The 27,607-nt window shown below is 41.2% G+C and overlaps 1 protein-coding gene across 8 annotated transcripts in view; it reads left to right on the forward strand.

Moving 5' to 3' along the window:
• The window catches only part of Imp (IGF-II mRNA-binding protein), a 426,087-nt gene that overhangs the window by 392,836 nt on the left and 5,644 nt on the right, over positions 1 to 27,607 (forward strand). For 5 of the 8 annotated variants that reach the window (XM_069324365.1, XM_069324370.1, XM_069324369.1 and 2 more), the window contains 8 exons: positions 1,375 to 1,668; positions 2,001 to 2,149; positions 2,374 to 2,418; positions 9,258 to 9,423; positions 13,669 to 13,947; positions 18,887 to 19,078; positions 19,709 to 19,807; positions 26,260 to 26,403. In XM_069324365.1, the coding sequence (XP_069180466.1) occupies positions 1,375 to 1,668; positions 2,001 to 2,149; positions 2,374 to 2,418; positions 9,258 to 9,423; positions 13,669 to 13,947; positions 18,887 to 19,078; positions 19,709 to 19,807; positions 26,260 to 26,403 (1,368 nt within the window). The remainder of the gene's footprint in view (positions 1 to 1,374; positions 1,669 to 2,000; positions 2,150 to 2,373; positions 2,419 to 9,257; positions 9,424 to 13,668; positions 13,948 to 18,886; positions 19,079 to 19,708; positions 19,808 to 26,259; positions 26,404 to 27,607) is intronic. The other 3 variants (XM_069324366.1, XM_069324371.1, XM_069324364.1) reach the window with 1 other exon arrangement.

Raw genomic sequence — 27,607 nt, forward strand, 5'->3', positions numbered from 1 at the left:
GCTTGATATAGCTAAACACCAGGCAGGATGGTGGAGGCGTCTAGTTAGTAAGAATTCTCTGTGTAGCATTTTCCTTGAAAAGGTACCGGGTGTAATCAGCCGTGGTACACAATATTTCAGTTCATAGTACTTTGCATCTAAAATACCAGTGTTTCAATAACTAGTATTCCAAGGGTTACTTCAATCAAGTGTTACCAGAGTTCAGTGGCAAAGTGTATAGTTTACAATACTTTAGTGTTACAAAAAACTAGTGTTTAGTATAATTTAGTGTTACAATAGCCCAAGGACAGTTAAAAGCTCTGTACCTCAAGGTAAAATCCTTGCACCACTGTTTTTCCTTCTTCTCATATTAGATATAGATAAAAATACGTCACTGCTTCATGTCATCTTTTGCAGATGACAAAAATCGGTATGAAAGTTGCTTCTGGAAAAGACATTGAAAAACTACAAGCTGATATTAATAAGTTTTTGATTGGGCAGCATAAAATAACATGATGTTTAACAGTGATAAATTCCAGGTACTTGTGTATGGCAGAAATGAAGAACCTCATCCAGATGCAATCCAGGTACAAAGTTTTGATCCTGGAACATCATTTTTTTTTTCCATTCAGGCTTTTGGACTCTGCTGCGCACAGCCTGCTTGATCAGTATCTTTTGGAGGAGTTTGTCGAGTCGAGTTTTTCTTTTCTTTTCAAGAAAAAGCATTGTTTGGCTTTGACAGTCCTCTTCTAGCTCTCATTAATTACCTAGTTGATACCTGGTTGATGGGGTTCTGGGAGTTCTTCTATTCCCCAAGCCTGGCCCGAGGCCAGGCTTGACTTGTGAGAGTTTGGTCCACTACCCGGTCCTCGACCAGGCCTCCACCCCCAGGAAGCAACCCGTGACAGCTGACTAACTCCTTGGTACCTATTTACTGCTAGGTAACAAGGGCATCAGGTGAAAGAAACTTTGACCATTGTTTTTCATCGGCGCCCTGGATCGAACCCGGGACCACAGGATCACGCGTCTAGTGTTCTGACCGCTCAGTCACCGGCTTCCTTAAAGCAAGATGGCAAAATCGAACTAACTGTCCTCCAAAGATTTTCTCATAGATATGTCATGTTTATTGTGATGTCATTGTGTACTGTAATGGAGTTCAGTAGGTTTTTGAAGTAGATAATCCTCTACAAGAACAGAGTTGTCACTCTTTCCTGTCTCTTACCTTGAGGTTACCTTGAGGTGATTTTGGGGCTTAGCGACCCCGCGGCCCGATCCTCGACCAGGCCTCCATTCTCATACATTCTGCAGCATTTTTGTCTTTAAAATTATCTGTCCATTCACTAGTTTTAATTGATGGCTTCTGATATATATTGCTTTCTTAATGTTTTGTTTAAGGTGGTGCATGTGACATATGAGACCATGGATGCAGCGAGGGAGGCAGCCCAGCGACTAAATGGTTACAATTTAGAAGGTGGCATTCTTCGTGTGGACCGCTTAATGGACCGAAGGCGTGGGCCGAGGGGTGCCATGGGCGGTGGCCCAATGAGCGGAGGTCGTATGGCAGGGCCAGGAACCTCCTCGCCATCTCAGCGACACACAGACTTTCCTCTTCGTATCCTTGTTTTGAGCGAGATGGTTGGAGCTATAATTGGCCGTCAAGGGTCCACAATCAGGACAATCACACAGCAGGTATGAAGCTTTCCTAGAAATTGACAAATTTGTAAATTCAGTACTGTACAGCACACTTAATAAATTCGTATCTGTTTGGAATAGAAAGTTTAAATTTATTACTTGTTATTTGTCTCTGCAGTCACTGAAATAAATGGCAAATTTCTTAGAAAATAAGCTTTAGTGTTAGTGCATTACCATAATATTTTTGTTATTCTAATATTGTCACCAGGGCATGTCTTAAAGACCTTTTGAATTTTTTAAGTGAAGTGTTATCTAAATTAACAAAATACAGTACTAAAATGTCTGATGATTTTGAGGTTTAGGGTACGAGTTAAATATCTTTTTAACAGACCCGAGCCAGAGTAGATGTTCACAGAAAGGATAACGCTGGATCGCTGGAGAAAGCCATCACTATTTATGGCAACCCTGAGAATTGCACTAATGCCTGCAAACGAATACTAGAGGTTATGCAAGAGGAAGCTGATAACACCAACAAGGGGTAAGCTAAATTGTTTTTATAGTCCATTGCAATGTGCAGAGCTTTGCAATTTACAATAAAATGTAAGGTGTGATAGTTAGTTTCTTTGTTATTACTTTCTTATAAGGTCATTTATTGGAAGCATTAAAGAAGAAAATAAAACTAGCATAAACTAAACTAAATTAGGATAAGGTCTATTATGTATGGTATTTTGTTAAAAATTTTACTACTACTATCGATTGCAGGATTTTGGAAGACTTGCAAGAGGAGGCTGAAAACACAAGCAAGGGGTGAGGGATTTTCTTTGTGCTAATTTTAAAGTATTCATTTATTTGTTAATATCTAATCAGTTACCAATGGAAATACTACTGTTAAAGTACAGGGAATTGCTGCTAGCTCCACTAATGGATCCATCTTAGGCCCCATTAACATCTGTTACTGTTACTGGTAACAAGTTAATGTTACTGGTAACAAGTTACTGTTACTGGTAACAAGTTAATGTTACTGGTAACAAGTTAATGTTACTGGTAACAAGTTAATGTTACTGGTAACAAGTTAATGTTACTGGTAACAAGTTACTGTTACTGGTAACAAGTTACTGTTACTGGTAACAAGTTAATGTTACTGGTAACAAGTTACTGTTACTGGTAACAAGTTAATGTTACTGGTAACAAGTTAATGTTACTGGTAACAAGTTAATGTTACTGGTAACAAGTTAATGTTACTGGTAACAAGTTAATGTTACTGGTAACAAGTTAATGTTACTGGTAACAAGTTACCAGTCACCACTTTTGCTCTATCACAGTGTCTTCAGTTTTCTTGTTATAGATATCACTTTACACACACATACAGTACATATCTCTACAGGTATAAACATACGACAATTAAGTCTAGGGTTACGTTTTGCCAGAATTGAACAATAGGTTTTTTGATCGTGAATGTTTATTTCTGTATGGAACTGTTTAGGAAGCTTGGTCAAATATATTTTTAAGACATTGAAAGTAGAGAAACTTAAATCTTTTTAAATGGTGTGTTTGTAATAGGTTAATTAGGTATCCCGCTGAGTATTGTAGTGAGAGCTGCTTTACTCTCACAGTTGAGCCTGGCCTCAGGCTGGGCTTGGGGAGTAGAACAACTCCCAGAATCCTCTCCAGGTATGCTCCTGTGGGTGTTGTTAGGCCTGAACTTGTTGTATGGAAACAAGATTTCTTGTTTTATTTATCATGAAGGCTAATGTATTGTAGTATCTATATTGTAGGCTCAAAATGACAGTTTTCAAGTATAATTACATAATTTTTAGGGTATGTTCCTTGGGATCATATAGTGTTCTGATGTATAATTGTTTAGCTGTGTTGTTGTAGTTCATTGATAAAACAGATGGCATTAAAGATACAATTATAATATATTATTGAATGTGTTACTGTACTTATAGATGTTTTAAGATATCTCTTTAAGATATGTCTATAAGTAACCTACTCAAGGCTAATTAAATAGTACAGTACTTTAGTTTTCACAAATAACATTTTTATAACTAAGGGTTTTACATTAGTCAAGATTAAGAGCGTCTTACCTGCATTTTAGAGGCTACGAGTTATTTTCTTACTGTAGCTTAATATGGCCCTTGCTATGGCATTTGTTTGTTATAATATTTCCTCAGCAATGGAATGATTTTGCCATTAAAAACTCCTTTTACATTAACTTGAAACATACAAGTGTGTTTGTGAAATGAAGCTTCCTTTTGTAATTTTTTCAGGATCAGCTCTCGTTTCAAGTATTTATCCTTGTGCTCTGTTGTAGCTTTGAATTAGGGAAGCTTCAAACTTAAAAAAAACATTAATGTTACAATTAAGCCTCACTAATTCACACTACAGTATAGAAAATGTTGGTTAGAGTTAGCCTCAGGGACAGGGAGCCAGTCGGCCGAGCGGACAGCACGCTGGACTTGTGATCCTGTGGTCCCGGGTTCGATCCCGGGCGCCGGCGAGAAACAATGGGCAGAGTTTCTTTCACCCTATGCCCCTGTTACCTAGCAGTAAAATAGGTACCTAGGTGTTAGTCAGCTGTCACGGGCTGCTTCCTGGGGGTGGAGGCCTGGTCAAGGACCGAGCCGTGGGGACACTAAAAAGCCCCGAAATCATCTCAAGATAACCTCAAGATAGCGAAATTTCTTATTTTCTTTAACCCTTAAACTGCACAAAATGTCATATGATGTGTGACATTGAACTCAGTTTTTTAAATTTTCTGAAACTCTTTTTCAAATGTTTTGTGCATAATCTACTAGGCAAATGTTCCAACTTTGTCTAAATGATACCAGTGTAACTTGAAAAACAAGAAAATAAAAAATAATTATAAAATTGAATATTGAAAACTTCATATTTTGAAATCATCTGCAAAAATATAAAAATATCACCATTGTTCATTTGGTGTTGTTATGCTCTTAGAATAGCATATGATCTTCATTTTAATATATTTAGATTATAGCTTTTGAGTATAGTTTACTCTAAAAAAAAATTTGTCTATATGGCATTTGAAATATGTGCAAATTTAGACAACAAAAATTTATGACTCCAAACGTTTAGAGTTTATGAAAAATCAATTCTATAAGGATTGTAGAATAGACAGCTGTGCACTCTATATGTAAAAATGGTGAGAATCAGTCAGAAACTAGATTTTTGGATACTGAAGTAAGTTGAAATTCTAGATTTTTTTTTTTTTTAATATTTGTCTAAAATAAATTTCTGAAAATATTTTGATGAAAGTTTCACGAAGCTGAAGCCAATAAGTTGGAGATTCGTTTAATATTTTTAAGTAATTTTTACATAAGTTGAATATTTTTCAAATTATACCCCCCTTCAATGTCACATCATACGACGTTTTGCGCAGTTTAAGGGTTAACCCCTCTCAGTATCTGAGAATGTTTGCTTGCAGATCTCAGATTTACAATATTTTGTTTCTACAACACTTGTAAATCTTATCTATCACTAAAAGTAAGGCTCTTTGATTTTTCCTCTTGTAAGGCTGGACTGCAGACCTCGGCAACAAAACCACAAATAATAAATACCACTGGTGGGCCTGTGTGTTAGATGGTGATAGGCTAGATTATGACCTGTTCAGATTTAATGAATAGTCCAAGTGGCTACTCAAGTTTGACTCAATTAAGTGCAAAGTAATGAAACTAGACAAAGGAAGCATGAGACCAGACACAGAATAAAAAATGGGAGATAAAATCCTACAGGAATTGAGTGGAGATAAAGATTTGGGCGTTGATACCACATCGAACCTGTTTACTAAAGCTCACATCAAAAGGATATCTTCAGCTGTATATGCTAGATTGGTTAGCATAAGAGCTTTTTTTACAAATTTGTGTAAGGAATCATTCATAAACTTATATACCACATGTTGGACCAATCTTGGAGTAATCATCTCCAGCATGGAGTCCATGTCTCATCAAGCACAAAACAGAGTTATTAAAAGTTCGGAGGTATGCCATCAGACTAGTCCTAGAACTGAGAGGTATGAGTTACAAGGAAAGGCTATAAGAATTTAACCTCACAGTGTTGGAAGAGAGAAGAGTTAAGGGAGACATGATTATTCACATACAAAATTGTAAGGGGAATTGATAAGGTAGATAAAGCCAGATTATTTAGCATGGGTGATACTCACACAAGAGAAAACAAGTGGAACTGATTACCCAAATGAGCCACAGGCATTAGAAAAAAAATTAAGTATCACAGTAGTTAACAAATGAAATGCATTGACAAGTGATGTGGTGGAGACAGACTGTATACACAGTCAAATGTAGATATGATGGAGCTCAATAGGGTCTGAAACTTTTATGCCAGTAAATTGGATGTTAAGAGATGGGACCAGAGAACTGATGCTTAAACCTCCTCAAACATAACTATCTAAGAACAATTAAGTAAGAACTCTCAAAGTGAAACTTGGCTACATCATCTTTTTCAAATGAGATATATCAACGGCAGTCTCCGTGGCGTGGTAGTAAGATGCTCGCCTGGCATTCCGCAAACGCTTTGTCCTGGGTTCGTATCCTGGCCGGGGAAGATTTATCGGGTGCAAGTCCTTAACTGTAGCCTCTATTTAACCCAACAGTAAAATGGGTACTTGGTTGTAAAAAAGATTCTTCGCGGGGGTCGTATTCCAGGGAACATAGGATTAAGGACTTGCCCGAAATGCTACGTGTATTAGTAGCTGTACAAGAATGCAACAATGCAACAACTGTTTTGGAGCAGCCACTTGGTTTCTCCCTAAATCTATCTCACCAAGATTGCTCCTATCTACTAGGTCACATCAGTTGCTGGAGTTCTGTTTGGTTTACCTGGGACCAGAGCCAGAACCTGGCCTCCTCACAGGTGTAGGGAGCAGGTGTCACTTCACCAGCCCCATTGGCAAAGCATCAGCAAAGCATTAAACAACTGCAAGGTTAATGAGAATCAAAAACTTGAAAACTGCCGAACAACTCTCCAAACAATTAAAAAAAAAAACTCACTTTAAACTAATTGTCACCGGGGAGGGGACACAGTCTGGTCCTCCACCAACTCTCAAGTCATTTCTGTTACTGATGTGTCTTCGACACCACTGTAGTGCTGCTGGGTCAGCATCAGTAGCAGCATGTTCCTATGCTTCTAAGCCAAATTGAATATCGTCCTGATGGGGGCCATTTGCTTATGTTATTGTTCCTTTTTGGTAGTAGCTTCACATGTGCATTTTCTATCCAGTTTGTTGTGTGCACTTGGCTCATTTTGTGTTTTGGGCCTCATGGATTCAGAGTCTTCTTCCCTGCCTGCTGGCTAGCACTTCTCCAGCACTGACAGTTACTTCTGTGTGTTCAGGTATTTGTCCTTTCCAGTCCAGGTCACCAGGGTAGAATACTTCACATTGGGTAATTTAAGAGTCTTTAGGTCCTGTGCTTAGGCCCATGGTTGGGGGCATTGATATTCAGTTGAGTTGGGGTGCACTGGGGTACGTGCTCTAGTTGAGGTGGCATGGTACAGCTTCACTCCACAGTCCTATATGTGTGGCTGCACGTGTTGACTGTTCAAGTGAACATTTTCTGTGCCAGGGTGTCCTGTTTGGCTAGTTGCCTTCAGTCCCTGGTAATTTCCCTGCAGTGTATTATGTGCTTTACTATGGATCGGCCCGTCGAGCCCACACTTGCTAATTGAGACTTTGAGGGGGTGTTCATTGACTTTGCCAAGTGGCGAAGATGGTTCTTTCTGCCACCATCATGCTACCTGTTAGGTCAGTAACACCTATGACCCTGAGTCTTGTGGATTTTATGCCCCAAGGATCTCAAATTTATCTGATCCTGCTTCTGAAATGGAAACTTTTCAAGCAACTGCAGTATTGTGGGCTAGGTTTGCAGCCCATGTTCAGCATTTGAAGCTTTGTGTTTGATTGAATGCCCTGGAGTTGGCCCGTATGGTGTTTTGGAACCTGGAATTGGAGGTGTTGGTGAATTCCACCCTGGTTCCGTCCATGACTTCTTCCTTCCTCTGAGGGTGTGGTACACCCTGCTTCTGCCTCTGAAGCATCTGAGGGTTTTGTTGTGTTTAACTCAGGGTTTAGCTCCTGTTGTAGCTCAGCCTTTTTGGAGAGGATGTTCCTTCTTTTTAGAGTAGAGATAATTGAAGAGCCTTGTCCCACCAGGGAACGTATTTTTGACTTCCCATCTGCTTCCCTACTTCATTTCTTCTCCTCAGGGGGATTATTTTCAATCTCGGGTGTTGAGCAATGACTGCAGCTCATACTTGGGGGGGGGGCCTTCATGACAAACTTCAGGTGGTAGGGGAGAGCCTGATGGCCGAAGGGCACCCAAGGATCCCCTTCCTTGGACGTTGTGGCCATCTGCTGCTAGGAGGGTGTGGGGTAAGGTTTGCTACAGGATGTTGTTTTTTCTAAAACCCTCTTTTATGTATGAATTTGATTACTTAGCAGCACATCTCCAAGGCTCATTTCTGAGTATATTATGGCACTTCAGATTTGTCTATCCAGAGGTTTTCTTCGTCCCGAATTTCATCTTCCGAGGCTCGTACAGATATTTTTTAGTACCTGCGAAATTCAGGCATTGCTTCCATCATAGATCCGGCCTTTTTTATACATTCAGTACATTCAATACATTCAGCGCTAGGGTGTTGAATGGTGTTTCAATACATTCAGCGCTAGGGTGTTGAATGGTGTTTCAATACAGCACTGGGTGGCAGTTTGTTGGCATTAAGGGTTCGATCTTGTTTTGAGTGATGTGATTGTTTCATTTGAATTACTTGGAGAGTTGTTTCGTGATTTTTGAGGCTTCAATTCCTGTGAACCTTGCAGTTGTCTGTAATGTTTCGCTGACTTTCAGGATGCTTTTCTTGTGGGATGGCAAAGTGTCACCTGCTTTCTGCACTTGTATGAGGAGTGCCAGATTCTGGCTCTGATCCCCAGTAGGCCAAACAGAACTCCCATGACTGATGTGACGTAGTAGATAAGAGCAATCTCAGTGTATAGCTCCAGAGAGCAACCAGGGCTCAATCCAGAAAAAGACGTTTCATTGTATTCAGCACGGGGTTTACAAATGGGTTGTGAATGCTGCGAACCAGTTTAGAATAAATGGTCTTATTATAACCATTTTCAAGCATGACTCTCGGGATTTGACAGATAATGTAGGTTAAGCTAAATGTGGATGAACAAGCTGAAAATGAAGTTGTCGAATAATCCGAGAATCTGGATAATGGGGGGTTCCACATCACTAATAATAATCTGAAGAAATAACAATGTTCTAAGTTAAATAGATACCAAGTATAGTAGACAATGTTTACTTTAAATCATTGAATTAAACATATTTTTGCATATGGCTGCAATAATCATAATAAATTCAATTGTATTGTATTGATATTAATTTTGTTTTTTCTCAAATTTTTATCCCTTACAAAACACTATTACCATAAACCTAATTAGTATTACCATATCCTAATTTGAGTATTTTCTGTACAAAAAAGTTTTAAATATAGTCAGGTAGTGCAACCAGTTTCAAGAAATTAATATGTACTAGTTGGTAAATATCTGTAGTTAATCACTAAGCAGTTCTTGTTTATGTATTTGAAGCTAAATAATTTATTTTTCTTCCTAGAGAGATTCCCCTGAAGATTCTTGCTCATAACAACCTTATTGGCCGTATCATTGGGAAAGGAGGAACTACTATCAAGAAGATCATGGATGATACCAGTACCAAGATTACTGTATCCAGTATCAATGACATCAACAGCTTCAACTTAGAAAGAATCATAACTATAAAGGTGAAGATAAGTGCTTGTCTTATATTCTGCATTATGACGATTCTTTAATTTCAAAATTGGGTTCTTTGAAAAAGAATGACATAATTGTAAGATATCCTGCTGAAGCCTGCAGCCTTTAACAGCGCTGGAAGGTGTAAAACAATAAGAAACTATATATTGCAAACTGAGGAACATAACATGATACATACACTTAGCTTAGTGAGAAGATGGTGGAGGTCAAAACCATATCCAGCTTCAAAGCATTATACGACAAAGAGTACCGGGAAGACGGGACACCACGAGAGTAGCTCTCATCCTGTAACTACACTTAGGTGATTACACCTAGGTAATTACACTATTATGTATGTGAAGATATGCTACACTAATTTTTGTGCCCAAATAAATATGCTGGTGAAAGTCAAATTGTGGATAGATATTATCACTGAATATGCACAAGAGGGATGCTGCTATAAAAGCATTTAACTATTGTTCTGGACACAATGCCTCATTGTCATTATTTGCCATTTTAGTCAAATTGGGGATGAGCTTATGCATTCGGAATCAAATAATGTTGACTCGGACAAGCTATCACATGCACCCAAGCTCACATCACAGGAAGACATACGAAACACAGATGTAATCACCACGTACAACATTCTCCGGGAAACAGATATGCCAGACACAGACAGGCTATTTACTATGGAGATACATGAAGAAAGTGACACCAGATGGAAATTTAAGTATTCCCAGGACCCACAAAGACATCTTAAATGAGGTTTTCATTGTCAGAGTAGTAAATAAAGGAGAGTGAAGTATTGGAGGGCAGATTCTATATTGTTCCAAATGTAAATGGCAGATCCTAATAGGTGTGTTATTATCTTTACACTAGTTGAAATGTTGGCCATTTGTCAACATTGTGTATAGGGCAGCAGTGAGCCTGACTTGGCAGGAGACATGCATACATACCATGCATGCAGAGATGTAGAACTAGAAGACAGGATTGGTCCAACAGAGGTTGTGAGAGGGCCAGACACCAGAAGACACAAATATGGAATCGCTATAGGAAGAGGCCGAGCCGTCAAACATACGGCAGTACAAATAAACAAGAAATGGCTACACGGTAGTAAGAGAGGCAGAAAGAAATTTGGAGAAAGGAATTGCAGACAAAATGTTAAACAGAATCAGGCCTAATTTATAAATCCACTAAAAGCAAATTGCAGGTAAAGGATAAAATTTAGAGGTTGAAAATGAGAAACATTTACAAAAGAATGAGAAGGAACTGTGTGAAACACTAAATGAACAGTTTCAAAGTGTATTTGTGCAAAATTAAAATTTCAGAGAACCAGCCAACAGAAATTCCAGAGAAGAACATAAGGCACATAGAAGTGTCTCGAGACAAAGGGGAAAAGATTCTCAAGGAGTTAGGTAGGAATAAAGCAGTTGGCCAGATGAAGTTTTACCTTGCTTCTGAAAGAATGCATATCTGAGCTCAGCATTTCACTTCAATTGATTTTCAGTCATCTCTGTGTTCAAGAGTCTTGGCAGATATATGGAAAAAGGCTAACATAGTTCCAATCTGTAAAAGTGACAGCAGGGAAGACCCTATTAATTATAGACCTGTATAGTTGACAAGTGTATTAGTCAAAATATAAGAGAAAACAAAATTAAAACCAAATGGGCAGAACAACTGGAGAGATATATGATATAATAACAGATGGACAGTATGATTTTCAACCAGGAAGATCCTGTGTAACAAATCTATTTTATTTCTATGATTGTCACAGATTTTGATCACAGAGAAGAGATGGTTCGGTTGACTGCATTTATCTGGACCTTGAAAAAAAGGCTTTTGGCAGAGTCCCCACATAAGAGGTTGTTCTAAAAACTGGAACATGCTGGAGGGGTGACAAGGAGGCTTCTAACATGAATAAAAAAAAATTCTGACCGAAAAATGATAGCAGTAATCAGAGGCAATGAATCAGACTGGAGAAATGTTACTAGTGGAGTACCACAGGGTTCATTTCTTCCACCTACATAAACTACATAAACATAAAACTAGATTGACTAAAAGGTCCACATAAATGATCTACAAGAAGGAATACAGAATTATATGAACATGTTGTTTGATGATGCTAACTTACTAGGGAGGATAAGAAACAAGACGATTGTCATGCCCTTCAAGAAGACCTGGGGGCCAGATTCACGAAGCAGTTACGAACCTGTACATTTTTTCTCAATCTTTGGTGGCTTTGTTTACAATTATTAAACAGTTAATGAGCTCCGAAGTACCAGGAGGCTGTTTATAACAATAACAACAGTTGATTGGGAAGTTTTCATGCTTGTAAACTGTTTAATAAATATAACCAAAGCCGTCAAAGATTGATGAAAGATGTACACGTTCGTAAGTACTTGCATAACTGCTTCGTGAATCTGGCCCCAAATGCTTTGAAAAATCTGATAGAGCTCTAGGGATGGTTCTTGAACTATGAAACAGATGAGCTATGCCTTCTACTGAAACTCCTTTTCAGAAAATTTCTAGACCAAAGGATAGTTCCAAAGATTGGAAATATGGGAAAAAATAGTCTTCCCCTATTTTCAAAAAAGGCAGAAAGAGCTCAGCAGAAAACTACAATCTGATCAGCTTAACATCACACATCTGCTACTGCATGGAGAGAATCCTAAGGGATGGAATCATTCACCATCTCTTGGTGAACTATCTTGTAAAATCAATGCAATATGGGTTTGTTAAAAATAGATCCTGCCTTACAAACCTGCTCATGTTTTTGGAAGCGGTAACCAGCTACAGTACTTGGATAAAGGACTTTTGGTAGATGATGTATACATGGATTTTGTTAAAGCTTTTGATAAGGTACCACATGAGACTGGCAAGTAAATTACAGGCAATTGGAATAAATGGTAGAATTCTAGAATGGATAAAACAATGATTAAAACAAAGAAAATCCTGCTAAATGGGAAGAATTCTGACTGGAGACATGAGAGTGGGGTACCACAGGGGTTCCTTTTGGGGCCAATCCTTTTTGTCATGTACATCAATGACAGATGAGAATATTACAAACCACTTCATTAAATTTACAGATGACACAAAGATTTATGGTAAAGTGGAAAGTGAAAATTATCTTGAAGCCTCATAAAAAGATCTACATGAACTCCATAAATGGTCAGAAGACTGACAAATGTTTTTTAATACAGTATTAAAAAAGGCAAGACCATGCATGTGGGGCACAACAACCCACATCACAACTATTAAATTAATATTATCTTGCTGCAGATTGATGAAGGCCCTTGGAGTCAGGAGCCACCATTCACTGAAAGTTGCACAACAGGTGGGAGCAGCAGTAAAAAATAAAACGTTAACCAAACCATTGGTATAATCAAGCGTACCTTTGACTTTAAATTAAGGGGGGAAAAAAAGGTAGTGATTCAACTGTGTAAACCTCTGGTGCGCCCCTCACTTGGGATTATTGTATCCAAGTATGAAGAAATCGTCTTCAGAAAAATTGTTGCTTTGGACAAAGTTCAACATCGGACAGCAAACAGAACTTCTAGAACTAAGTCGACTCTCATACCAGGAATGGTTGAGGGCCACAGGACTAACAACACTGCAAACTAGGGATGACAGGGCAGATTTCATCGACTTTTAAAATACTAAACAGTTTGGAGGATGTTGATCCAGACAATTTCTTCAAAAGGTCAGATTTAACACATACAAGGAACAATTGTTTCAAGCTTGACAAACTACAATGTGGGGGCTGTAAAAAGGAAATACTTTTTCACCCACAAGCTTTTAAATTCATGGAGCTGCCTACTGCCAAAGCTGTAAATGCCAAAACTCTGCTGAACTTTAAAATCCAGCTGGAAACATCGGGATAAATGGGAGGGATCTTTGACAAGTCGCCAGCTTCCTGCCTTCATTGAGGCCACTAACACATTAAAATTCTGGTATTTACCTTGGGTAAATTCTGGTATTTCTGGTAAATACAGTACAGTATACACATGTACACAAACACACACACACAATTTGTATTTTATTTAAGAATTTTGAATCTTCCTGTCATTATATATTTATCAATTCACAAAGACTAGTAGTATTTATATTAAATTTAAATGTTTGTGAGTAAATATTTTATTACTCTATTCACATACAGTGTGTTGGCTTTTTAATTCAAGTTTTATTGATGATTAATTCAAGTTTTATTTTATTCAAGATTTTTTTATTGATATTAAAGTTCCCTAACTTTATTGCAGGGTAACATTGAAGATATAGCTATGGCAGAGAATATGATAAGTGCCCGCTTAAGGACAAGCTACGAGAGCGACTTGCAGGCCTTCGCTCCACAGAGTGCCATGTTCCCAGGTTTACATCCAATGGCTATGATGTCAACGGTTGGGTTTGGTCTTCCGCGTGGTGGTAGTGGCAGTGCTGCTGGCATGGGCATGTATGGATCCTCGCCAACGTCATACCCACCGCTCTATCCAACACCTATACCTGGCCAACAGGGTTCACAAGGCTCCGAGGTGTGCGAGGTACTTTCTAAGCCCTCGTCTTTGTTTATAAAATTATGTTTCTAGAACGATGCTATTATTGTACAATAGAATTGTAGTGTAGCAGTCACAGCTGTTACACTGCCCTATCAGAATTGGCCACAGAACAATTAGAACCAATACACCTTGGGAGAAACCAAAGCAGCCCAGTAGAAATTAGTAGTATTAAAGCCATGTACACAAATGCAGATGGAATCACAAATAAATGGGCAGAGTTACAGGAAACGGGGACAGTAGAGCGACCACAGATTATTGCAATAACAAACAAAACTGACTAGTGTCATAGGAAATGCAATCTTCCCACAAGAGTATCAAGTAATAAGGAAAGATAGGGCAAAAAGAAGTGGTGGTGTAACCCTGCTACTACAACTAAATTGGAGCTTTCAGGTGATGAAATTGTCAGAGGACTCTAATCACCAAGAACACATGCTAGGAATTACAACATTGAGGACTGATCACCAAGAGCACATGATAGGAATAACAACAATGAGGACTCTGATTGATCACCAAGAGTCCTTCAAGAGTCTGATTACCAAGAGTCTCGGGTGCGGGCGACTCAGGCGTTGCAGACTAGGTATAGGTTGCTGCAACATGCTAGGTTGGTTGCTTCCCTGAATGCCCCGAGACTGCCCCATTTTGTTTATAGGGACCTGGACTTCGGGGTGTTGGTCGCTTTGGCCTTGATTCAGTCCACATCCTCTTGTTCTTTCCCTGCTGTGGTTCATTCTGCCCCCCCCCCCCTGCTACCGGCTCTATAGCATCTGAGGGCTTTGGGGTTAGGGCAGGGTTTCGAGGTTTCTGAGACTCGGGCAGTTTCGGGGGTTACCCCCTTCCGGGGTGGTGACGGAGGCATTCGAGTCCATTCCTCCTGCAGTATCACTGGGGTCTGGCCAGTGGGCCCACTCTCTTCCTGCTATTTTGACCATCCTGGCTTTTTCTTGTGAGGCCAGGGCTTTGGAGAACGACTCGCCCCCAGGGCCTGTTGTGGAGGTTCCCGGGGTTGGGTAGGGGCTGACATGGGGGCCTAGGGCCCTGTTGGACCCCGCCTCAGTTTTCCAACCCTCTGGGCAGGGCTTTCGGTTACAAGGAGTGGGGTTTTCTTTTTCCTCCTCTGCGTATGAGTTAGTTTGGGCGTTGGCCCCTCCCCGGTTTCAGTTCCGTGTCCCTTCGGGTCCGACGGCTCCGTCCTTCTGTGGGTACTTTTATCCACCTTCCCACCCTGCTTCTCTAGGATCTGTGTTCTACATCATGCATCAATAATGTTCTGTTGTTATGGGATCTGCATGACCATTGGTCACCGATGCCATTGGGTCCATATGAGCCTCCGTGATTTGGTGCTTGATGATCTAGGATCTCGCAGGTTCAGGTAGATCTTCAATCCTTCAACATTATTGGAACGTCAGTCGCCTTCCGGTGAGGCTTACCTCCAGTCCTTTCTAGGACTAATTGGTCCTCTTCCGTATTAATTATCATCTTTTGATTCTTTTTCTGATTATTTGATAATCACCTCTTTCCGTACTTTGTCTCGACTTTACTAATGATCGTTACATAACCCTTGTTGACACCCTCCCCGAAAGTCGAGTGGTGCAGCCCGGACCTCATGTGTCCAGCGCATGCGCCGTGGGTGATCATTTTGTTTATGGTCAGTGTCCTCATGTTGGTGTTCTGCGACCTTTATCACGGGTGGTATGCCTCTCTCACTCATCTTCTCTCTCCAGTCATAACACCCTCGATACTGGGGGAGTTCTGGATTTTATATATCTGAGGAACTCGCCTAGTTCTTTTCTCTGCATACGGGTGTGGGGTGGCTCAGGGTGGAACCACCTCCACCTCTACACTACACCTACTCTTCTCCTCCTGCACAGGCATCTCTGGACATGTTCCACTGGCGAGGCTCCCGAGGCTCCCGGAATGTTACACAGCTAAGCTGTGTTGTGACATGATAGTGTCTATGCTCTACAGGTGAGATTATACGATCTGGTGGCACTGTCAGCCAGGCACTGGTTTTCTCTTTTTGGAATTAGTGTTGGTATGGTTTGTACTGTGTTGCTTGGCCTTTTTGCGTGCATCTTAATGTGGCCTTAACCTGTATGTATATGTTGTTCTTCGTTACACTGTGGGGCGCAGCTCTGGATTTTGGTAACTTTAGGTTTCGTCTTTCAGCGACTGAATCTTTTCTGGACTCTGGATACTCATTCCTTGACTGTTGTTCAGTGCCTGGCTGCACGCTTATATACATGTTACATATACATGTGTACACCTTCTCGCCATCCTCCAATAGGTTGGAAGGGATGTTACCTGTGATTAGGGAATGTACTTTGGTGCTAATGTGAGGTTGACTTCTCTCATTAACACATGAGTTTGGGGGCGAGTGTATTATTTACCCCTTGCTACAAGTCTGTGTATATGGTTGTTCATGTTCATTCTGTTGCCAATTGCTTCCTGGGTCTTCTTAGTTCTTCATATTGCTTATGCTCTTTTCCCTAGCTTTCAGTGCTGGGACCATATTTAAGGTCTTTTCATTGCATTTTAGTGTATTACTACCTCTATACTACACATTGTTGTGTATCTTGGTAGGTGCATATTGGCTATTCTCATGCTAGATTGGGCTGTGTTCATGTTCAGTTCTCTGTTGTTGAACAGGCCCAGTGTTCCATTATGGGTCTGAGTTCTTCATCTTCTCCTTGTCTCTCACTACCAGTTTCTGTGTTGCAGTATCTGCTGGTGGATGTAGTTTACCCGATCACCTGCTCCTGCCCCTACAGTTCCTTTTCGTTTGGGACAGGGGGAGCTAGGATTTTGGCCCTGGCTTCGGCCTTTTCTTTGTGTTCCTTTCTGGACAGTACATTTTTGTTTTAGTGCAGTGCATGTTCTCCGTAGTTCTCCTTATTCCTTCTTCATGTGTCGTTCTGCCCTGCTGGGGCTGGTGGTGCTGCTCCTGCGTGTTGTGGTGTCACTTTTTCGCTTCGCGTTTTGGCGCATGGTGCTCGCTTACTTGTTGGCCTCGGCCTAGGCCCTGGTTCTTAGGTTTTCGTTGTCATTTTGTCCTTGCTGTTTGCGGAGTCTGCGGTTCAGCAGTTTCTGCAAGCAGCTTTTTCTCATCTTTCACTGTCGGACTTATTGTTCCTTCGGGGGTCCCTAGGGGGTGTGCCTCCCGGACGGGGCGTGTCTACTTGCCCGGGTTGGTTCTTTCCCGGCTCGCCAGGTTTGGGTTCCTGGTTCCCTGGTGGACATTACTTTTGGTTCCTTGACAGCCTTGGTTCAGGCGCTGCTTGCTTGGTGTCCGCACACAGGGGTTTTCCCATGGCTCCACCTCTTTTCAATGATCAGTCCGCTCCGTGATGGGGCTGGTTCGGTCTTCTCCTCGGGTCTTCAAGTCTGGTGATTTTGACTCGCGTCTCTCACCATCTGTTAGGTGATCAGGTAGCTTCTTGATGGTGTCCCACCTGCGTGCTTCATCTTGGCGGCGGTGTGGGGTTTTCCGGTAGTTCTTCCTTTTCTTTTACTCTTCGTAGGTGTACTGCATTTTTTGTTGATGTGGTTTTGTCCTTCTCTCGTGGAGGTTTAGGACCATCATTTTGCCGCATACTGTCGCCTTGTTTCGTGTGGCACTGGCGGAGCCACTTCGGATTGCTCCAGTTTTGTTGTTCCTTTGCACCGTTCGTGGGCTGTCTCAGGCATTGTTCACCTGCTCATGCCCCACCTGTTCCATCCTGCTCTTGGACAGGGTGCTCTTTCCTCTTTCTTCCTTGGTTTAATGTGGCCCCTTCGGTTCAGGTTTGTTTGTTGGTGGTTTCTACTTCTTTGGGTTCTTGTGATCGGTTTGTTCAATTGCCTCTGTCTTTTCCTTTCTGGTGGGTTGGGACGGCTATTTTCTGAAGGGATCCCTGGGGTTGTTGTTGCTTGGTTGGTTAGACGGGGGTGCATCTTGTGTCCGGTTGCGGCTCTCGGCCGTTATTTGTATGCCACGGCCTCTGTGGCCGGGGACGCGCTTTGGGTTGATCCGGTTTCCCTTCTTCCCTGTTCTCGGGTTCGGGCCTCTCCGGTCGCCCGCAGGGTCTTTCGGTCTAGCCAGCCTGCTGTCTATCCCCGTGCCCATGACGTTCGTAAGTTTGCTGCTCTTGCTGCCGACTTTAGCACCATATCTTGGGTTGACTTTCAGGCATGGGGTTTTTGGCGGTCGAACAGGGTCCTGGCTGCACCTATCTCATGAATGTTCCTGAGCCTAGTTGGAGCCCGAGTCGCATTGGGTCGGCGGTTGCAGCCTGTCTCGACTTCGTGTTGGGATGTGAGCACCGAGTGCCTCCCAGATACGTCCCTCTGTTTTCTTCTTTGGTGAAGTAGCTCCAGAGAGCCGTAGGGGCTACCCCCAGAAAACCGGCGTTGAATGTAATTAAACGCTAGGCGAGTCCAGGGTTTCCAGGGAGGAAACGCCATTTTCTGGGTGAGTCCCAGAGGCTCCCGGAAACCCTTCCTCCCTACCTCCGGTCGGTGGTTTTCGTTTATTTGGATATCCAGCCTTAAAACTGGGGTGTGGATCGCCGGTGCAGGAGTCTGGGGCTCCCCCTTCCCCCTCCCGGGGATGGGGGAGCTGTGCAGACATGCGACGCAGCTCGTGTGACGTCATGCTCGTTTGCTCATTTTCATTTAGGGAGTTCTGTCCACTTGCTCGGACAACATCAACATCTTCATCAACATTGACCAAAGTTAGGAATATCCATATCAGCCTGGATAACTCTGGGGAGCCTCCGGGACTCATCCAGGAAATGGCGTTTCATTACATTCAACGCTGGTTTTATGGTAGTAAGTAAAGAACACGCTTCTACAGATTATGAAATGTTTCTATTTATTCCTTGGTAATTTAAATAAATTTTGTTTTTAACTTTTCTCTTAGAAACTCTTAGTTGATGTTCACTTTCAGGAAGTTGCGTTCCTTTACATCCCCAACTCGGCAGTTGGTGCCATCATTGGCACAAAGGGATCACACATACGCAACATAATTCGGTTTAGCGGAGCATCTGTGAAGATAGCACCTTTAGAAGAAGAAGGACGACCCGCAGAACAAACTGAAAGAAAAGTTACCATTGTAGGAACTCCAGAAGCTCAGTGGAAAGTATGTGTAATTGTGTAGTATATTATACATTATGTAGATTCTAGGTTCCATGGAGCAGTGTGTTGACAATGATAGAGTGAAACATCAAGAATAATTAACCTTTATTAGTTGATTGTTGACCTGATAGTGTGTTATCTTATGTAGTGTTGCAGAGAACACTTGATTATCAATGAGGGAATGGTGAGGTCAGTGGGGTGAAGGTGGCATGAGGTTAGTGAGGTGTAAGTGGTGTTGAGGTCAGTGGGGTGAAGGTGGCATGAGGTTAGTGAGGTGTAAGTGGTGTTGAGGTCAGTGGGGTGAAGGTGGCATGAGGTTAGTGAGGTGTAAGTGGTGTTGAGGTCAGTGGGTGAAGGTGGTGTGAAGGATAGGTAGATTGTTTCATTCCTAGATTGCCAAAAAAGCCTTTGAATAAAGATCAAAGTGTGCAGACACATGTTGGTAAATGGCTTCGGGAAACTGGATAACAAGAGTAGCTAAAAGAGGCTAGAGGAGTTGAATAATTTTGTTTCTTGTGACGTACGGTGCTCCTGTTTCTTTCTTTTCAATCTGAAAATCAGTTCATGGCATAAATCTTGTTAGTCATATTAGGTTGTTGTTTGTTATTAATTGCTGTTCCAAATCTGCTTTCAGGCACAGTTCTTGATCTTTGAGAAGATACGTGAAGAAGGTTATGGTGTTGGAGTTGAGGATGTGCGGTTAACTGTTGAGATTGTTGTACCATCTTCACAGGTAAGTTAAAGGTGTTTCTTGATGGGTTTATCATTGCCAGTTTTATGTGGGGGGGGGGGATATTTCCACACACACACACATACACACACCATGCACATGAGAGCTCACCATTGATATTAATACTGTATTGCCAAATTAACTAAGTGAACCTCATAACTAAATTAAAAGCATCTAAGCAATTGTTTTGGAGACAGGTTTAATGACCTTACCATTAAAAACTGTTTCTTAATATTTAGTGTTTCAATGATGGGTCATCTATATTTCAATAGTAAACATTCTAATGATATCAGAATGAATCATCTGATGTCGGAATTCTCGAAAATCATATTCTTAAGTATTCTATATGCACTTTTGTAACAAAACTCTTGAAATACACAAGCACAGTTTGGGCAGCACTTATTAGGGAGAGGGATGGTTGCCCAGAGGTCATCTTGTCCAACCATCCATCACTCAACATGATGATTGCTCTGCCGGTGCAAATTTTGTCTTTGTTTTCAAATTATCTGGTGGAAAAGTATGAAATTTAAGGTTGTGTGTGACATGTCTGTAGACTGGTGTATAGATGTATGTGTGTACTCACCTATTTGTGCTTGCGGGGGTTGAGCTCTGGCTCTTTGGTCCCGCCTCTCGACTGTCAGTCAGCTGATGTACAGGTTCCTGAGCCTATTGGGCTCTATCATATCTACACTTGAAACCATGTATGGAGTCAGCCTCCATCACATCACTTCCTAATGCATTCCATTTGTCAACTACTCTGACACTAAAAAAGTTCTTTCTAATATCTCTGTGGCTCATTTGGGCACTTAGTTTCCACCTGTGTCCCCTAGTGTGTGTGCCCCTTATGTTAAATAGCCTGTCTTTATCTACCCTATCAATTCCCTTGAGAATCTTTAATGTGGTGATCATGTCCCCCCTAACTCTTCTGTCTTCCAGCAAAGTGAGGTTTAATTCCCGTAGTCCCTCCTCGTAGCTCATACCTCTCAGCTCGGGTACTAGTCTGGTGGCAAACCTTTGAACCTTTTCCAGTTTAGTCTTATCCTTGACTAGGTATGGACTCCATGCTGGGGCTGCATACTCCAGGATTGGCCTGAAATGTGTGTTATACAAAGTTCTGAATGATTCCTTACACAAGTTTCTGAATGCCATTCTTATGTTGGCCAGCCTGGCATATGCCGCTGATGTTATACCTATGGACTGCAGGGGACATGTCTGACGTGATATCAACCCCAAAGTCTTTTTCTCTCTCTGACTCTTGAAGAATTTCATCTCCCAGATGATACCTTGTATTTGGCCTCCTGCTCCCTACACCTATCTTCATTACATTACATTTGCTTGGGTTAAACTCTAACAACCATTTGTTCGACCATTCCATCAGCTTGTATAGGTCTTCTTGAAGCCTCAAGCAGTCCTTCTCTGTCTTAATCCTTCTCATAATTTTGGCATCGTCAGCACACATTGAGAGAAATGAATCTGTACCCTCCGGGAGATCATTTACATATATCAGAAACAAGATAGGACCGAGTACAGAGCCCTGTGGGACTCCACTGGTGACTTCACGCCAATCTGAGGTCTCGCCCCTCACCGTAACTCTCTGCTTCCTATTGCTTAGGTACTCCCTTATCCACTGGAGCACCTTACCAGCTACACCTGCCTGTCTCTCCAGCTTATGTACCAGCCTCTTATGAGGTACTGTGTCAAAGGCTTTCCAACAATCCAAGAAAATGCAGTCTGCCCAGCCTTCTCTTTCTTGCTTAATCTTTGTCACCTGGTCGTAGAATTCTATTAAGCCAATCAGGCAAGATTTACCCTCCTTGAACCCATGTTGGCGATTTGTCATGAAGTCCCTTCTCTCCAGATGTGTTACTAGGTTTTTCTCACGATCTTCTCCATCACCTTGCATGGTATACAAGTCAAGGACACTGGCCTGTAGTTCAGTGCCTCTTGTCTGTCGCCCTTTTTGTATATTGGGACCACACTAGCCATCTTCCATATTTCTGGTAGGTCTCCTGTCACCTACTATACACTATGGAGAGTGGCAGGCAAAGTGCCTCTGCACACTCTTTCAGTACCCATGGCAAGATCTCATCTGGACCAACAGCCTTTCTAACATCCTGATCCAGTAGGTGTCTCTTGACCACCTCTCGTAATTTTGAACCCTTCCAAGGCCGCCTGGTTCACTTCCCTTTCTCCTAGCACAGTGACCTCACCTGACCTGACAGGCATGCATGCATGCATATGAGGGGTTTTTCTTCTTTGGTTAGAATCCCTGTTATGGTAGGCTCATATAACAGGTGGGTTGCCTTCACTGGTGGATCACTATTATGGTAGGCTCATATAACAGGTGGGTTGACTTCACTGGTGGATCACTATTATGGTAGGCTCATATAACAGGTGGGTTGACTTCTCTGGTGGGATGAAAAGGTATCATATTCTCAGGGCTTCTAGCACTTGGTAAGTTGGGTGAGCGCCAAATAGGCCCACAAATGTGAAAGGTTTCACATTTCCACTGTGAAACCAGTGTTAAAAGGTAGTAAAAATAGTTTTACAAGGATGACAAAGTGCAAAATTGAATGCAGCATTAGAATTAGACAAAATTAGACAAAAAAGGCAAAGAAAAGAGACTGAGACTCTCATGCCATTTACTGTTTAATTTGTAAATAGCAATACAATATTCATGAATATGAACAAAAGGTTCATGAAATAAGATGAAAGAACAATAGAGTAGTGGAAATTAAAAAGGACGAAGCCAGACTGGAGAATTATGGACCATTTGCACTAATTTCCCACATAATAAATGTATTTGAGAGAGTGATCAGGAGTCAGATCACCAGTTTCATGGAGACCAATGACTTTTACAATCCAGACCAACATGGATTTAGAACAGGAAGATCATGCCTCTCATAGCTACTTGACAACTACAACAAAATCACTGAGGCATTAGAGAAAGAACAAATGTAGATGTAGTGCAAACGGACTTCGTAAAGGTATTTGATAAATGAGACCATTGAATGATATCACACCAAATGAAGTCAATGGGAATAACAGGTTAAGTAGGATGGTGGATATTAAATTCTTTGTTGAACAGAACACAAAGAGTAACAGTCAACCAAATAAAATTGAGTTAAAGTACAGTTAAAAGCTCTGTACCTCAGGGTATAGTCCTTGCACCGCTGCTTTTTCTTATTCTCACATCAGATATAGACAAAAATACAAGTCAGAGCTTCGTATCATCCTTTGCAGATGACACAAAAATCAGTATGAAAATTACCTCGGCTGAAGACATTGAAAAACTTCAAGCAGATATTAATAAAGTTTTCGACTGGACAACAGAAAATAACATCATGTTTAACAGTGATAAATTCCAGGTACTCAAGTATCGTAAAAATGAGGACCTTAATACATAATACAAAATGCAATCAAATGTGCCCATAGTAGGAAAATAGCATGTGAAGGATTTGGGAATAATGTCTGACGACCTAACGTTTAGGGAGCATAACCAAGCAAATATTGCATCAGCCAGGAAAATGATAGGATGGATTACGAGAACTTTCAAATCCAGGGATCCCATCACAATGGTTGTACTATTCAAATCACTTATGCTGTTTCATCTTAAGTACTGCTCAGTACTCACTTTCTCCTTCAGAGCAGGAGAGATTGCTGAAATAGAGGGAATACAGAGAACATATACAGCACGCATAGACACTATATAAAGCACCTAAATTATTGGGATCGTCTCAAAGCTTTCCAAATGTACTCTCTAGGACGGAGACGAGAGAGATATCATATAATATACAGATTGAAAAACTGGAGGGCCAGGCCCCAAATCTACACAGTAAAATAACAACATACTGGAGTGAACGATATGGAAGAAAATGCAGAATAGAACCAGTGAAGAGCAGGGGTGCCATAGGCACAATCAGAGAACACTGTATAAACATCAGAGGTCCACGGTTGTTCAACACCCTCCCAGCGAGCATAAGAAATATTGCCGGAACAACCATGGACATCTTCAAGAGGAAACTAGATTGTTTCCTCCAAGGAGTGCTGGACCAACCGGGCTGTGGTGGATATGTGGGCCTGCGGGCAGCTCCAAGCAAAAGCCTGGTGGACCAGGCTCTCTGAAGTCAAGCCTGGCGTCGGGCTAGGCTTGGGGAGTAGAAGAACTCCCAGAACCCCATCAACCAGGTATCAACCAGGTAGAGGGAATACAGAGAACATATACAGCGTACATAGTCACGATAAAGCACCTAAATTATTGGGATCGTTTCAAAGCTCTCCAAAGCACTCAATAGAAAGGAGATGAGAGAGGTATCAAATAATATACACATGGAAAATACTGGAGGGCCAGGTACCAAATCTACACAGTAAAATAACAACATACTCGAGTGAATGATATGGAAGAAAAGTCAGAATAGAACCAGTGAAGAGCAGAGGTGCCATAGGCACAATCGGAGTACACTGTATAAACATCAGAGGTCTGCGGTTGTTCAACATCCTCCCAGCGAGTATTAAGAAATATTGTTGGAACAAACATGGTCATCTTCTAGAGAAAACTAGATAGGTTTCTTTAGGAAGTGTCAGACCAACAGGGCTGTGGTGGGTATGTGGGCCTGCGGGCCACTCCAAGCAAAAGCCTGGTGGACCAGGCTCTCTGAAGTCAAACCTGGCCCAGGACCAGGCTCTCTGAAGTCAAACCTGGCCCAGGACCAGGCTTGACCAGACCTTCCAGAACCCCATCCTAGTACAATCTAGGAAGCAAACATAGTGTCAACATAGCAAAATTGATCCTGCAAAAATGAATTTGTTAAGAGTGAAACTCAGAGGAGATGCTAGTAGGTAGGAAAAATGGAAGGGGAAGAAATGACGAAACATGAACTAAAATGGAAAAATAAGGAGGTAATTGGATTAAAGACAGATGGGAAAGTTCTCAGCTATTATTTGTGAGCAAGGAAAAACTAAATGATAATATGAGAAGGGATGTGGGAAGAGTTATGCAGAAGCAGTAAAACGAGTGAGTTTTGAAGGTTGCTAGAATGAGCAGGTTGTAAATGGTTCTGGAATTCTGTACATGGAAACATAGATTGGTGGACAAAAAGGTATTATAATTTATGGGGTATTAAAACCAAAGGGTTCTAATACTGTTATTTGCATGACGCAAATAGAGTAGGTAGAGTCTTTGAATACAGTTAGAGAATATGTTGAAAACTACTTGAGATTGGTCGATTATAGACGAGGCTTTATCTGTCCGGTAAGACTATAAATGACGTCGTACCTCTCTGACCTTATGGACCACATTGGCAAGTACAAGATTATTGACTGGAAAAGTGAATAAATGCAGACTTGTATATGATCAAAGATAAAACACACACAAAATGAAATGAGAGAAGAATGAATGATGTTTATAGCCACTCTTCCCTCCAGCTAGACAAATCTTATAACAACAAATTGTGAAGGAAAACTGAGAAAAGGCATTAAATTCAAAGCCAATATTCTGACAGCTGATCCCTGCAGAATGCACGAGAAAATGATTATGCATGGATTTGTGGAACATCTAGAGAAAATCAAATTCACAACTATCTAGTTGCACTGGTTCAGTGATGGAAAATGCTCCTTAACCAAACTAAATCTAATTCTTTTGAACAAGAGTTCAACCCAGTACATATAAATGCCAGACTGAGAATAAAGAAGGGAGAAAGATTGCTAGATTGAGCACCACACCAAGTACCCTACTTGAAGTGTGCATAAACATCATCAGCTCGTTTCAAGTTGGAACTTAAATAATAGAATCCTCCAAGACACAATATATAGCATATGTATGTATTATCAGAACAGATATCAGAACAAACTGGACCGTTCGTGGAGTACTGTACTTATGTAGCACTGGCACGGAACCCACATCTTGATACTTGTCAGATTTCTTTCTGTTATTGCGATGTTTGGTTGCATTTTTGTGACCTTTTCTTGTTGCTTTACCCCCCTCCTGCCCCAATGTTTATAATTCCAAATGCATTCATGAACATAAATTAACTGGTAAATTATATTATGTCTTGCGCATCAGGAGGAAATAAAGAGCTATATCAGAGGTCGTAGCAGCATGTGACTGAAATGTGGTACAAAGCTGAATAATTGTTGTGATGTGACATTTGTTATTCTTATGGCTAGAACTATTAATTCAGATCATTATTTACATCTGATGCTGTAAGAACATAGCATTATTTAACCCCCACAGGTAGTTGTGTGATATCATGTTCATGAGGTCTGTAAGATATTTGTAGTTTGTGCTTTTAAACATGATCCTGCACAGGTCATCCGATTTTCTGTAATTTGTAACCTAATAATGGTTATCACAATGAGAAGGACCAGTTTGATTGTTGTCATGGTATTGTGTATGCTTAGTTTTCCTGTTGTGTCATTTGTATTTGCCTAATAGTTGTTTGTTTTTTATCATAAAGGTTGGACGCATAATTGGTAAAGGAGGTCAGAATGTACGTGATCTTCAGCGTCAAACTGGTTCAGTAATCAAGCTTCCCCAACAAGGATCCACTACTTCAGAAGAAACTACCGTCCACATCGTAGGCCCTTTCTTTTCTGTACAGGTCAGTATTGGACTTACTCTTTACTTACTCTATTGGACTTTAGTTTATAACGCGCACGATAGTCCTCGGATTACATTAAGGAGAAAAACTTATGATGATGATAATAGGAGGGCTCGGAGCATGATAGTGTTAATGAATATAAGTTCCAGCTCTTGTGTTATGGAAAAAGTGAAAATATGAAAGCAGAAACCATGTACAAAACACGAGAGAGAAGAGGAGAGAGAGATGGCTGGTGGTGGTATACTATGGTCAGGCTGGACAGACGACTTGGTGGGGCCTTCAGCAGCCAGAGGGACACTAACTCTCCCTACCAACTGTTTGACCACAGGCCAGGCATGACTGTATCATGTTACACTCCAGACCTTGGGCACCATCTTACCTATACACAACACGTACAACAATGCCCACCTATCAATACTTGATTTCCTTGGTGGTGGAATGGCGGTTAGTACTGTACTTGAATTTCACTTTCCTTAAAATGACTAAATCATAACATAGAACCAAAAAGCAATTTAAAGGGTTTGGGTGTACTCATGTCGTAAGACCTTACCTCTAAACAACACAATAAAGTAGCCGTCACAACTGCAAGAAAATGACAGGTTGGATAATAAGAACCTTTCACACTAGAGATGCTATTCCGTCGTGATACTTTTCAAGATGCTAGTGCTCTCTAGAGTTGAATACAGCTTCACAATGACAGCCCCTTTCAAAGCTGGAGAAATTGCTGATCTGAAGAGTGTGGAGAGATACTGCTAGAATCCACTCAGTAAAACATCTAAACTATTGGGACCGACTAAAATGCCTAAAGCTGTATTCTCTTGAGCGCAGGTAGGAAAGATACATAATAATTTACATGTGGAAAATGGTAGAAGGGCTAATCCCAAACCTGCACACAGAAATAACACCTCATGAGACCAGAAGGCATGGCAGGATGTGCAGAATACCCCTGTTGAAAAGCAGAGGTGCAATAGGTACTCTGAGAGAGAACTCTATCAACATCAGAGGCCCAAAACTGTTCAACACGCTTCCATTACACATAAGGGGCATAACTGGCTGACCCCTCACAGTGTTTAAGAGATAACTTGACAAACACCTCCAAAGGATACCTATCAACCAGGCTGTGACTCATACGTCAGGCTGGAAGCAGCTGCGTCCAACAGCCTGGTCGATCAGTCCAGCAACCAGGAGACCTGGTCGATGACCG

Source organism: Procambarus clarkii, chromosome 14 (genome assembly GCF_040958095.1).
Source record: "Procambarus clarkii isolate CNS0578487 chromosome 14, FALCON_Pclarkii_2.0, whole genome shotgun sequence".
In the NCBI taxonomy this organism is placed as follows: Eukaryota; Metazoa; Arthropoda; class Malacostraca; order Decapoda; family Cambaridae; genus Procambarus; species Procambarus clarkii.